A 14,566-nucleotide genomic window follows, 5' to 3' on the forward strand; every position below is an offset into this window, starting at 1 on the left:
TCCACCCGATCCACTAACTCCCCCCTCACACACGGTAGCCCTGCCCCCTCCTCCAATACAGAACTCCACCTGATCCACTAACTCCCCCCTCACACACGGTAGCTCTGCCCCTCCTCCAATACAGAACTCCACCCGATCCACTAACTCCCCCCTCACACACGGTAGCTCTGCCCCCTCCTCCAATACAGAACTCCACCCGATCCACTAACTCCCCCTCACACACGGTAGCTCTGCCCCTCCTCCAATACAGAACTCCACCTGATCCACTAACTCCCCCTCACACACGGTAGCTCTGCCCCTCCTCCAATACAGAACTCCACCCGATCCACTAACTCCCCCTCACACACGGTAGCCCTGCCCCCTCCTCCAATACAGAACTCCACCTGATCCACTAACTCCCCCCTCACACACGGTAGCCCTGCCCCCTCCTCCAATACAGAACTCCACCTGATCCACTAACTCCCCCTCACACACGGTAGCCCGGCCCCTCCTCCAATACAGAACTCCACCTGATCCACTAACTCCCCCCTCACACACGGTAGCCCTGCCCCCTCCTCCAATACAGAACTCCACCTGATCCACTAACTCCCCCCTCACACACGGTAGCCCGGCCCCTCCTCCAATACAGAACTCCACCCGATCCACTAACTCCCCCTCACACACGGTAGCTCTGCCCCTCCTCCAATACAGAACTCCACCCGATCCACTAACTCCCCCTCACACACGGTAGCTCTGCCCCTCCTCCAATACAGAACTCCACCCGATCCACTAACTCCCCCTCACACACGGTAGCTCTGCCCCTCCTCCAATACAGAACTCCACCCGATCCACTAACTCCCCCCTCACACACGGTAGCTCTGCCCCTCCTCCAATACAGAACTCCACCTGATCCACTAACTCCCCCCTCACACACGGTAGCTCTGCCCCTCCAATACAGAACTCCACCCGATCCACTAACTCCCCCTCACACACGGTAGCCCGGCCCCTCCTCCAATACAGAACTCCACCCGATCCACTAACTCCCCCTCACACACGGTAGCCCGGCCCCTCCTCCAATACAGAACTCCACCCGATCCACTAACTCCCCCCTCACACACGGTAGCTCTGCCCCCTCCTCCAATACAGAACTCCACCCGATCCACTAACTCCCCCTCACACACGGTAGCCCTGCCCCTCCTCCAATACAGAACTCCACCCGATCCACTAACTCCCCCCTCACACACGGTAGCTCTGCCCCTCCTCCAATACAGAACTCCACCTGATCCACTAACTCCCCCCTCACACACGGTAGCTCTGCCCCCTCCTCCAATACAGAACTCCACCTGATCCACTAACTCCCCCTCACACACGGTAGCTCTGCCCCTCCTCCAATACAGAACTCCACCCGATCCACTAACTCCCCCTCACACACGGTAGCTCTGCCCCTCCTCCAATACAGAACTCCACCTGATCCACTAACTCCCCCCTCACACACGGTAGCTCTGCCCCCTCCTCCAATACAGAACTCCACCCGATCCACTAACTCCCCCCTCACACACGGTAGCTCTGCCCCTCCTCCAATACAGAACTCCACCTGATCCACTAACTCCCCCCTCACACACGGTAGCTCTGCCCCCTCCTCCAATACAGAACTCCACCCGATCCACTAACTCCCCCTCACACACGGTAGCTCTGCCCCCTCCTCCAATACAGAACTCCACCCGATCCACTAACTCCCCCCTCACACACGGTAGCCCTGCCCCTCCAATACAGAACTCCACCCGATCCACTAACTCCCCCTCACACACGGTAGCTCTGCCCCCTCCTCCAATACAGAACTCCACCCGATCCACTAACTCCCCCTCACACACGGTAGCCCGGCCCCTCCTCCAATACAGAACTCCACCTGATCCACTAACTCCCCCCTCACACACGGTAGCTCTGCCCCTCCTCCAATACAGAACTCCACCTGATCCACTAACTCCCCCTCACACACGGTAGCTCTGCCCCTCCTCCAATACAGAACTCCACCTGATCCACTAACTCCCCCTCACACACGGTAGCCCGGCCCCTCCTCCAATACAGAACTCCACCTGATCCACTAACTCCCCCCTCACACACGGTAGCCCTGCCCCCTCCTCCAATACAGAACTCCACCTGATCCACTAACTCCCCCCTCACACACGGTAGCCCGGCCCCTCCTCCAATACAGAACTCCACCTGATCCACTAACTCCCCCCTCACACACGGTAGCCCTGCCCCCTCCTCCAATACAGAACTCCACCTGATCCACTAACTCCCCCCTCACACACGGTAGCCCGGCCCCTCCTCCAATACAGAACTCCACCTGATCCACTAACTCCCCCCTCACACACGGTAGCTCTGCCCCCTCCTCCAATACAGAACTCCACCTGATCCACTAACTCCCCCCTCACACACGGTAGCCCGGCCCCTCCTCCAATACAGAACTCCACCTGATCCACTAACTCCCCCCTCACACACGGTAGCCCTGCCCCTCCTCCAATACAGAACTCCACCTGATCCACTAACTCCCCCCTCACACACGGTAGCCCTGCCCCCTCCTCCAATACAGAACTCCACCTGATCCACTAACTCCCCCTCACACACGGTAGCCCGGCCCCTCCTCCAATACAGAACTCCACCTGATCCACTAACTCCCCCCTCACACACGGTAGCCCTGCCCCCTCCTCCAATACAGAACTCCACCTGATCCACTAACTCCCCCCTCACACACGGTAGCCCGGCCCCTCCTCCAATACAGAACTCCACCCGATCCACTAACTCCCCCTCACACACGGTAGCTCTGCCCCTCCTCCAATACAGAACTCCACCCGATCCACTAACTCCCCCTCACACACGGTAGCTCTGCCCCTCCTCCAATACAGAACTCCACCCGATCCACTAACTCCCCCTCACACACGGTAGCTCTGCCCCTCCTCCAATACAGAACTCCACCTGATCCACTAACTCCCCCCTCACACACGGTAGCCCTGCCCCTCCAATACAGAACTCCACCTGATCCACTAACTCCCCCTCACACACGGTAGCTCTGCCCCTCCTCCAATACAGAACTCCACCCGATCCACTAACTCCCCCCTCACACACGGTAGCCCTGCCCCTCCAATACAGAACTCCACCCGATCCACTAACTCCCCCCTCACACACGGTAGCCCTGCCCCTCCTCCAATACAGAACTCCACCTGATCCACTAACTCCCCCCTCACACACGGTAGCCCTGCCCCTCCTCCAATACAGAACTCCACCCGATCCACTAACTCCCCCTCACACACGGTAGCTCTGCCCCTCCTCCAATACAGAACTCCACCTGATCCACTAACTCCCCGTCACACACGGTAGCCCTGCCCCTCCAATACAGAACTCCACCCGATCCACTAACTCCCCCCTCACACACGGTAGCTCTGCCCCCTCCTCCAATACAGAACTCCACCCGATCCACTAACTCCCCCTCACACACGGTAGCTCTGCCCCTCCTCCAATACAGAACTCCACCTGATCCACTAACTCCCCCCTCACACACGGTAGCTCTGCCCCTCCTCCAATACAGAACTCCACCCGATCCACTAACTCCCCCCTCACACACGGTAGCCCTGCCCCTCCTCCAATACAGAACTCCACCCGATCCACTAACTCCCCCCTCACACACGGTAGCCCTGCCCCTCCTCCAATACAGAACTCCACCCGATCCACTAACTCCCCCCTCACACACGGTAGCCCTGCCCCCTCCTCCAATACAGAACTCCACCCGATCCACTAACTCCCCCCTCACACACGGTAGCTCTGCCCCTCCTCCAATACAGAACTCCACCTGATCCACTAACTCCCCCTCACACACGGTAGCTCTGCCCCTCCTCCAATACAGAACTCCACCTGATCCACTAACTCCCCCTCACACACGGTAGCTCTGCCCCTCCTCCAATACAGAACTCCACCTGATCCACTAACTCCCCCCTCACACACGGTAGCTCTGCCCCTCCTCCAATACAGAACTCCACCTGATCCACTAACTCCCCCCTCACACACGGTAGCTCTGCCCCTCCTCCAATACAGAACTCCACCCGATCCACTAACTCCCCCCTCACACACGGTAGCTCTGCCCCTCCTCCAATACAGAACTCCACCCGATCCACTAACTCCCCCTCACACACGGTAGCCCTGCCCCTCCTCCAATACAGAACTCCACCCGATCCACTAACTCCCCCCTCACACACGGTAGCCCTGCCCCTCCTCCAATACAGAACTCCACCCGATCCACTAACTCCCCCCTCACACACGGTAGCTCTGCCCCTCCTCCAATACAGAACTCCACCTGATCCACTAACTCCCCCCTCACACACGGTAGCCCTGCCCCTCCTCCAATACAGAACTCCACCCGATCCACTAACTCCCCCTCACACACGGTAGCTCTGCCCCTCCTCCAATACAGAACTCCACCCGATCCACTAACTCCCCCTCACACACGGTAGCTCTGCCCCCTCCTCCAATACAGAACTCCACCCGATCCACTAACTCCCCCTCACACACGGTAGCTCTGCCCCCTCCTCCAATACAGAACTCCACCCGATCCACTAACTCCCCCTCACACACGGTAGCTCTGCCCCTCCTCCAATACAGAACTCCACCCGATCCACTAACTCCACCCTCACACACGGTAGCTCTGCCCCCTCCTCCAATACAGAACTCCACCTGATCCACTAACTCCCCCCTCACACACGGTAGCTCTGCCCCCTCCTCCAATACAGAACTCCACCTGATCCACTAACTCCCCGTCACACACGGTAGCTCTGCCCCCTCCTCCAATACAGAACTCCACCTGATCCACTAACTCCCCCCTCACACACGGTAGCCCTGCCCCTCCTCCAATACAGAACTCCACCTGATCCACTAACTCCCCCTCACACACGGTAGCCCTGCCCCTCCTCCAATACAGAACTCCACCCGATCCACTAACTCCCCCTCACACACGGTAGCCCTGCCCCCTCCTCCAATACAGAACTCCACCCGATCCACTAACTCCCCCTCACACACGGTAGCTCTGCCCCTCCTCCAATACAGAACTCCACCCGATCCACTAACTCCCCCCTCACACACGGTAGCTCTGCCCCTCCTCCAATACAGAACTCCACCCGATCCACTAACTCCCCCCTCACACACGGTAGCCCTGCCCATCCTCCAATACAGAACTCCACCCGATCCACTAACTCCCCCTCACACACGGTAGCCCTGCCCCTCCTCCAATACAGAACTCCACCCGATCCACTAACTCCCCCCTCACACACGGTAGCCCGGCCCCTCCTCCAATACAGAACTCCACCCGATCCACTAACTCCCCCCTCACACACGGTAGCTCTGCCCCTCCTCCAATACAGAACTCCACCCGATCCACTAACTCCCCCTCACACACGGTAGCTCTGCCCCCTCCTCCAATACAGAACTCCACCTGATCCACTAACTCCCCCTCACACACGGTAGCCCTGCCCCTCCTCCAATACAGAACTCCACCCGATCCACTAACTTCCCCCTCACACACGGTAGCTCTGCCCCTCCTCCAATAGAGAACTCCACCCGATCCACTAACTCCCCCTCACACACGGTAGCCCGGCCCCTCCTCCAATACAGAACTCCACCCGATCCACTAACTTCCCCCTCACACACGGTAGCTCTGCCCCTCCTCCAATAGAGAACTCCACCCGATCCACTAACTCCCCCTCACACACGGTAGCTCTGCCCCTCCTCCAATAGAGAACTCCACCCGATCCACTAACTTCCCCTCACACACGGTAGTCCTGCCCCCTCCTCCAATACAGAACTCCACCCGATCCACTAACTCCCCCCTCACACACGGTAGCTCTGCCCCTCCTCCAATACAGAACTCCACCTGATCCACTAACTCCCCCCTCACACACGGTAGTCCTGCCCCCTCCTCCAATACAGAACTCCACCTGATCCACTAACTCCCCCCTCACACACGGTAGCTCTGCCCCCTCCTCCAATACAGAACTCCACCCGATCCACTAACTCCCCCCTCACACACGGTAGCTCTGCCCCCTCCTCCAATACAGAACTCCACCCGATCCACTAACTCCCCCTCACACACGGTAGCTCTGCCCCCTCCTCCAATACAGAACTCCACCCGATCCACTAACTCCCCCTCACACACGGTAGCTCTGCCCCTCCAATACAGAACTCCACCTGATTCACTAACTCCCCCTCACACACGGTAGCTCTGCCCCTCCTCCAATACAGAACTCCACCTGATCCACTAACTCCCCCTCACACACGGTAGCTCTGCCCCTCCTCCAATACAGAACTCCACCTGATTCACTAACTCCCCCTCACACACGGTAGCTCTGCCCCTCCTCCAATACAGAACTCCACCCGATCCACTAACTCCCCCCTCACACACGGTAGCTCTGCCCCTCCAATACAGAACTCCACCCGATCCACTAACTCCCCCCTCACACACGGTAGCTCTGCCCCCTCCTCCAATACAGAACTCCACCTGATCCACTAACTCCCCCCTCACACACGGTAGCTCTGCCCCCTCCTCCAATACAGAACTCCACCCGATCCACTAACTCCCCTCACACACGGTAGCTCTGCCCCCTCCTCCAATACAGAACTCCACCTGATTCACTAACTCCCCCTCACACACGGTAGCTCTGCCCCTCCTCCAATACAGAACTCCACCTGATCCACTAACTCCCCCTCACACACGGTAGCCCGGCCCCTCCTCCAATAGTCTATCTAGTTAGTTCTACTGCACCAGGGTTCCAGAGAAGGGATTGACGTACCTCTCTGATGAGATGTTTGACAGGCCGCTGTCCTCCGCCCACACCCCAGACGTTGTCCAATCCAACACCACGCTTCATGCTTAGCAGGATGACAGCACGGTCCAAGGCAGCACTGAGGGGGCGGGGGAAAGTTTACAGTATGACCTTCGAGTTACAGGACAGCAGTCAGACAACCCGGCCTGAGCTGGGACTATTTGAGTTGTTGATTCAAATACAAAGTGGTTTTATTCTTCAATGATACAAATACACACACACAGACAAATACTATACATACATACATATAATATACACACAACCCCCACCGATATAAAATCTGATGTACATTTCTCACTGTTTTTATGCTGCCCTCTCGAGCATCCACATACTCACCGTGCATGATCACAATCCACTTTCCCTTTGTAACTGTCGAGAAAGTTTGATGGCAACACATCGTCTGCAACTGCCCTGGCGATAAACTGGCCGAGTACCTGCAAAGAAAAACACAAATGAACCAAGTAAAGCAGGTGAGAGGTGCAGCCGAGGGAGTGACTCACCCAGGACTGCTCTCTGTGAATCTCCAGCAGCCAGTTACGGAACAGCAGTGAGAAACCTGTAACAGCAGGTGGCCGGTCCCCTACCCACTGAGGAACAGTGGGCCGCACAGGGAGAGCCGAGAGAGAGCCGGCAAAATGGAAGGCAAGATTTAACTAGTGCAGCTGGACCAGGGCAGGCAACAGGATAAACGTAAACTGGGGTCAGCGTGCGACCTACTCAGTGGCACAAGTCAGTAAGGCTTCAGACCCAAGAGGGGCTGGCAGGGAGCTTACGTTTCTTGGCTGGGAGGGACAGAGCAACAGCGAGGATTGAAGGATGTACAATGGCTGAAATGGTGCCAGAGTGGAATGTGCCACTCCAGCATCCCATGGCATGGCTGGTGAGACGGAGCTCGACCGTAGAGGAAAGCTGGTCAAAGGCTTCACAACAAATGCTGATCAGTTAATGTGTTTGGCAGTGTTGGTTGAGAGAGAAATGTTGGCCAAGACATTGGGAGAACTTGTTGCTCTTGCAGCAGTGTCAGAACATCGTACTGCGCAATCCCAGACATTATTCCTCCAGCCAATAGGTCTGATGTGGGCCAGCCGCACAGTAAGCAAAATCAGAGCAGCGGATTGTAAATCACAGGTTCCCACTGCAACCCTGCTTTCCTAGAGTCCTGCAGTGCAGGATAGATAGCGTGCAGGCAGTGCGCGAACTACACGAGAAAAAATCAAACAGCCTGGGGGAGAGCAGTTTAAAATTGGCAGGATCCCAAGGTTACATTGCGATACTAAGCTGGTGGGTGCTCGAGCCAAGAGGGAGCTCGCTCGCGCTTCCAGGCAAGACAACATTAAGCTCGTTTCAGGGACAATATTTGTCTTACATAAATTAGGCACACCTGTCTGTGCATCGCAACAGTGGCTGGAGCAGACATGGAGAATGGGACTGAACATGTGTTCACGATGGAGAAGGACGATGTAGACATAGAAATCGGGCAGGGGGACTGTGATATACTTCAACATATTAGCATCGAGAGGGAGGAGGTACTAGTGGTTTTAGCAGGCTTAAAAGTGGATAAATCCCCAGGCCCGGGCGAGATGTATCCCAGGCTGCTGTGTGAGGCAAGGGAGGAGATTGCAGGGGCTCTGACACAAATTTTCAGAACCTCTCTGGCCACAGGGGAGGTGCCAGAGGACTGGAGGACAGCAACGTATTACCATTATTCAAGAAGGGTAGTAGGTATAAACCAGGGAATTACAGGCCAGTGAGCTTAACATCAGTAGTAGGGAAATTATTGGAAAAATTCTGAGGGACAGAATTAGTCTCCACTTGGAGAGGCAAGGATTAATCAGGGATAGTCAGCATGGCTTTGTCAGGGGAAGATCATGTCTGACCAATTTGATTGAATTTTTCGAGGGGGTGACTAGGTGTGTGGATGAGGGTAGTGCAGTGGATGTGGTATACATGGATTTCAGTAAGGCTTTCGATAAAGTCCCACATAGGAGACTGGTCAAGAAGTTAAGAGCCCATGGGATCCAGGGTGCCTTGGCACATTGGATCCAAAACTGGCTTAGTGGCAGAGGGTGATGGTCGAAGGTTGTTTTTGTGACTGGAAGCCTGTGTCCAGTGGGGTACCACAGGGGTCGGTGCTGGGTCCCTTGCTGTTTGTGGGCTACATTAATGATTTAGATATGAATGTAGGAGGTATGATCAGTAAGTTCGCAGATGACACGAAAATTGGTGGGTGGTAAATAGCGAGGAGGGAAGCCTCAGGCTACAGGACGATATAAATGGGTTGGTCAGATGGGCGGAACAGTGGCAAATGGAATTTAACCCTGAAAAGTGTGAGGTGATGCATTTTGGAGGGACTAACAAGGCAAGGGAATACACAATGAATGGTAAGACCCATGTGGCATTGTGGCGCTCGAGCTGCGGGTGGATGAATTTTGGAGCATACGCGATGCTGAGAGGCTCGTGGATAGCACGTTTAGCGAGTTGTTCACGCCTCAGGGTAGGGCAGCACAGGGGGTGACCATCAGGCGGAGCAACAAAGGCAGGCAGGTAGTGCAGGGAACCCCTGCGGACATCCCCCTTTCAAACAAGTATACCGCTTTGGATACTGTTGAGGGGGATGACTCACCAGGGGAAGGCAGCAGCAGCCAACTTCCTGGCACTGGCGGTGCTCCTGCTGCCCAGGAAGGGGGGAAAAAGAGTGGGAGAGCAATAGTGGTAGGGGATTCTATAGTAAGGGGAACAGATAGGCGTTTCTGTGGCCGTAGACGTGAATCCAGGATGGTTTGTTGCCTCCCTGGTGCCAGGGTCAAGGATGTCACTGAGCGGCTGCAGGGCATTCTGGAGGGGGAGGGTGAACAGCCAGTGGTCGTGGTCCACATTGGTACCAACGACATAGGTAAAAAGAGGGATGAGGTCCTGCAGCAAGAATTTAGGGAGCTAGGTGAAGGATTAAAGAGCAGGACCTCAAGGGTTGTAATCTCTGGATTACTCCCGGTGCCACGTGCTAGTAAGTATAGAAATAGGAAGATAGAACAGATGAATGCGTGGCTAAAGGGATGGTGCAGGGGGGAGGGCTTTAGTTTCCTGGATCACTGGGTCTGCTTCTGGGAAAGGTGGGACTTGTACAAGTCGGACGGTTTACACCTGAACCAGAGGGGAACCAATATCCTTGCGGGGAGGTTTGCTAGCACTGCTGGGGGGGGTTTAAACTAACTTGGCAGGGGGATGGGGTACAGAGTGGAGCTATAGTAGGGGGTGATTTACAGCCAAATACAGAGGGAAAAACAAGTCAGCTGGGAAGGCAAAGCAAATATGTGAAGGCAAAAGAGAATATGGCAGGGCTGGAAGGCATTTATTTTAATGCAAGGAGTCTTGCAAATAAGGTGGATGAACTGAAGTTGTTGTTGAACACATGGGAGTACGATATTGTTGCTATCACGGAGACATGGTTGAGGGAGGGTCAGGACTGGCAGCTCAATATTCCGGGGTATAGAATCTTCAGGCGAGACAGAGGGGGGTGTAAAAGGGGAGGGGGTGTTGCAATATTAATTAAGGAGTCAATTACTGCTGTAAGGAGGGATGATATATTAGCGGGTTCCTCTAATGAGGCCATATGGGTAGAACTTAAAAACAAAAAGGGGGCAAGCACTTTGCTGGGAGCACGGTGGCATAGTGGTTAGCACTGTTGCCTCACAGCGCCAGGGACCCGGGTTCGAATCCGGCCTCGGGCGACTGTCTGTGTGGAGTTTGCACATTCTCCCTGTGTTTGCGTGGGTTTACTCCGGGTGCTCCGGGTGCTCCGGTTTCCTCCCACAGTCCAAAGATGTGCAGGTTAGGTTGATTGGCTATGATAAATTGACCCTTAGTGTTAGGGGGATTAAATACGTGGGGTTACGGGGATAGGGTGGGATATGTGTAGGGGTTACGGGGATCGGGTGGGATATGTGTCGGTGCAGGCTCGATGGGCCGAAATGGCCTCTATCTGCACTGTGGGGTTTCTGTGATTCTGTGATTCTGTGTACTATAGGCCCCCAAACAGTCAGGGGGAGATAGAGGAACAGATATGTAGGCAAATCTCAGAAAAGTGCGAAAATAATAGGGTAATAATAGTGGGGGATTTCAACTTCCCCAATATAAATTGGGATAGTCAGAGTGTGAAAGGCTTAGAGGGTGCAGAATTCTTAAAGTGCATCCAGGAGAGCTTTTTGAGCCAACATGTAGAAAGTCCTACAAGAGAGGGGGCGGTACTGGACCTAATTCTGGGGAATGTAGCCGGGCAAGTGGTGGAAGTGTCAGTAGGAGAGCATTTTGGCGACAGTGACCACAATTCGGTGAGATTTAAGGTGGTCATGGAAAAAGACAAAGACGGCCCAAAAATAAGGGTTCTAAATTGGGGGAAGGCCGATTTTAATATGATAAGGCAGGATCTGGCCAAATTGGACTGGGAGCAGCTACTTATAGGAAAATCCGCATCAAAACAGTGGGAGACTTTCAGAAGGGAAATAGAGAGAGTACAACGCCAACATGTTCCTGTAAAGGTCAAGGGTGGGACCAACAAGCAAAGGGAACCTTGGATGACAAGGGATATACAAAAATGCATTAGAAATAAAAGGGGGGCTTTTGGCAGTTACAAAAGACTAAAGACGGAAGAAGCCCTAGAGGAGTATAAAAAATGCAGGGGCATACTTAAAAAAGAAATTAGGAGGGCGAGGAGGGGCCATGAAATAACACTGGCGAGCAAAATAAAGGAAAATCCTAAGATGTTTTATAAGTATATTAAGGGCAAGAGGATAACCAGGGAAAGGGTAGGGCCCATTAGGGACCAAAGTGGCAATCTGTGTGTAGAGCCAGATGATGTAGGCGGGGTTTTAAATGAATTTTTTGCATCTGTGTTCACTATGGAGAAAGACGATGCAGACATAGAAATCGGGCAAGGGGGCTGTGACATACTTGAACATATTAGCATCGAGAGGGAGGAGGTGCTAGCGGTTTTAGCAGGCCAAAAAGTGGATAAATCCCCAGGCCCAGACGAGATGTATCCCAGGCTGCTGTGGGAGGCAAAGGAGGAGATTGCAGGGGCTCTGACACAAATTTTCAGAACCTCTCTGGCCACAGGGGATGTACCAGAGGACTGGAGAACAGCTAACGTAGTACCATTATTCAAGAAGGGTAGCAGGGATAAACCAGGGAATTACAGGCCAGTGAGCCTAACATCTGTGGTAGGGAAATTATTGGAAAAAATTCTGAGGGACAAAATTAGTCTCCACTTGGAGAGGCAAGGATTAATCGGGGATAGTCAGCATGGCTTTGTCAAGGGTAAATCATGTCTGACAAATCTGATTGAATTTTTCGAGGGGGTGACTAGGGCGGTGGATGAGGGAAATGCTGTGGATGTAGTTTACATGGACTTCAGTAAAGCTTTTGACAAAGTCCCGCATAGGAGACTGGTCAAGAAGGTAAGAGCCCATGGGATCCAGGGTGCCTTGGCACATGTTTATACCGGTTTGGCATAAAAATAAACCTAAAAAGGTGACTCAACCGTGGATAACGAGGGAAATTAGGGACAGCATAAAATCAAAAAAAAGGGCATATCAACTGGCAAAAAAAAGCACCAGACCGGAAGATTGGGGGCAGTACAGGATACAGCAAAAGAGGACAAAGGGATTAATCAGGAAGGGGAAAATAGAATACGAAAGTAAACTTGCAGCAAACATAAAGACAGACTGCAAAAGCTTTTATCGGTATATCAGGAGGAAAAGACTGGTAAAATCCCAAGTCGGTCCCTTGCAGTCCGATTCGGGAGAATATATAATGGAGAATAAGGAAATGGCAGACCAATTAAACTCATACTTTGGTTCTGTATTCACAAAGGAGGACACAAATAACCTCCCAGGAATATCGGCAAACATAGGGACTAATGAGAGGGAGGAGCTGACAGAAATTAGTATCTCTAGGGATATGGTGTTGGGTAAGTTGAGGGGACTGAAGGCCGACAAATCCCCGGGGCCTGATAAACTACATCCTAGGGTACTTAAGGAGGTGGCCCTGGAGATAGCAGATGCTCTAAGGATCATCTTCCGGAACTCCATTGACTCGGGAACAGTACCCGTGGATTGGAGGCTAGCTAATGTTACCCCAATATTTAAAAAGGGGGGTAGAGAGAAAGCAGGGAATTATAGACCAGTAAGCCTTACATCGGTTGTGGGCAAAATGCTAGAGTCCATTATTAAGGATAAAATAGCGGAGCACTTGACAAATGGGGAAAGGATCGGACAGAGTCAACATGGATTTACAAAGGGTAAATCGTGTTTGACTAATCTGCTGGAATTTTTTGAGGAGGTAACTGGTAGAATAGATGGGGGAGAGCCAGTGGATGTGGTGTACCTTGACTTCCAGAAAGCCTTCGATAAGGTTCCACACAAAAGATTATCATGCAAAATTAAGGCTCATGGGATTGGGGGCAAAGTATTAACGTGGATAGAGAACTGGCTGGCGGATAGAAAACAGAGAGTTGGAATAAACGGCTCGTTTTCGGAGTGGCAGGCAGTGACCAGCGGGGTGCCGCAAGGATCTGTCCTGGGACCCCAGCTGTTCACAATATATATAAATGATCTGGATCAGGGAATTGGATGCAATATTTCCAAATTCGCTGACGACACTAAACTAGGAGGAGGGGTGGGCTCTGATGAGGATGTCAGGAGGCTACAGTGTGATTTGGACAGGTTGGGGGAATGGGCGGATACGTGGCAGATGCACTATAATGTGGATAAATGCGAGGTTATCCACTTTGGGGGTAAAAACAGGAGGGTAGATTATTATCTAAATGGCAATAGATTGGGAGATGGGGAAGTGCAGAGGGACCTGGGTGTTCTTGTGCACCAGTCACTGAAGGAGAGCATGCAGGTGCAACAGGCGATTAAGAAGGCAAATGGTATGTTGGCCTTCATATCAAGGGGGTTCGAGTATAGGAATAGGGATACCTTACTACAGCTGTACAAGGTGCTGGTGAGACCGCATCTGGAGTATTGTGTACAGTTTTGGTCGCCCCATCTGCGGAAGGATGTTCTTGCCATGGAAAGAGTGCAACGGCGATTCACCAGGCTGATACCTGGAATGGCGGGAATGACCTACGAAGAGAGATTAAATAGTTTGGGCTTGTACTCACTGGAGTTTAGAAGATTGAGAGGGGATCTCATCGAAACATATAAAATTATGGCAGGCCTGGACAGGCTGAATTCAGAGAGAATGTTTCCAATGGCCGGGGAGCACAGAACCAGGGGCCACAGTCTAAAAATAGCGGGCAAATCATTTAAAACAGAGATGAGGAAGAATTTCTTCACTCAAAGAGTGGTGAGCCTGTGGAATTCCCTGCCACAGAGGGCTGTGAAGGCTAATTCAATAAATATTTTCAAGAGAGAATTGGATATATTTCTGAAGGCTAAGGGGATTAAGGGTTACGGAGAAAAGGCGGGGACGGGGTACTGAACTGGTAAGATCAGCTATGATCTCAGACGAAGATCAGCCATGATCTCATTGAATGGCGGAGCAGGCTCGAAGGGCCGAATGGCCTACTCCTGTTCCTATCTCTATGTATCTATGTAAACTGGCTGAGTGGCAGGAGGCAGAGGGTGATGGTCGAAGGTTGCTTTTGTGACTGGAAGCCTGTGTCCAGTGGGGTACCTCAGGGATCGGTGCTGGGTCCCTTGTTGTTTGTGATCTACATA

The 14,566-nt window shown here is 53.1% G+C and overlaps 1 protein-coding gene across 1 annotated transcript in view; it reads right to left on the reverse strand.

Moving 5' to 3' along the window:
• Positions 1-6,746: 6,746 nt before the first annotated feature.
• LOC147123882 (programmed cell death protein 4-like) overlaps positions 6,747-14,566 on the reverse strand; it is an 84,065-nt gene continuing 76,245 nt past the window's right edge. The window contains exons 6-7 of the mRNA XM_085976489.1: positions 7,182-7,279; positions 6,747-6,924 (exon numbers count right to left, since the gene is read on the reverse strand). Of these exons, the coding sequence (XP_085832615.1) occupies positions 6,762-6,924; positions 7,182-7,279 (261 nt within the window). The 3' untranslated portion in view covers positions 6,747-6,761. The remainder of the gene's footprint in view (positions 6,925-7,181; positions 7,280-14,566) is intronic.

Source organism: Somniosus microcephalus, chromosome 2, assembly GCF_052327205.1.
Source record: "Somniosus microcephalus isolate GS21.2 chromosome 2, FLI_Smic_1.0, whole genome shotgun sequence".
Classification (NCBI taxonomy): Eukaryota; Metazoa; Chordata; class Chondrichthyes; order Squaliformes; family Somniosidae; genus Somniosus; species Somniosus microcephalus.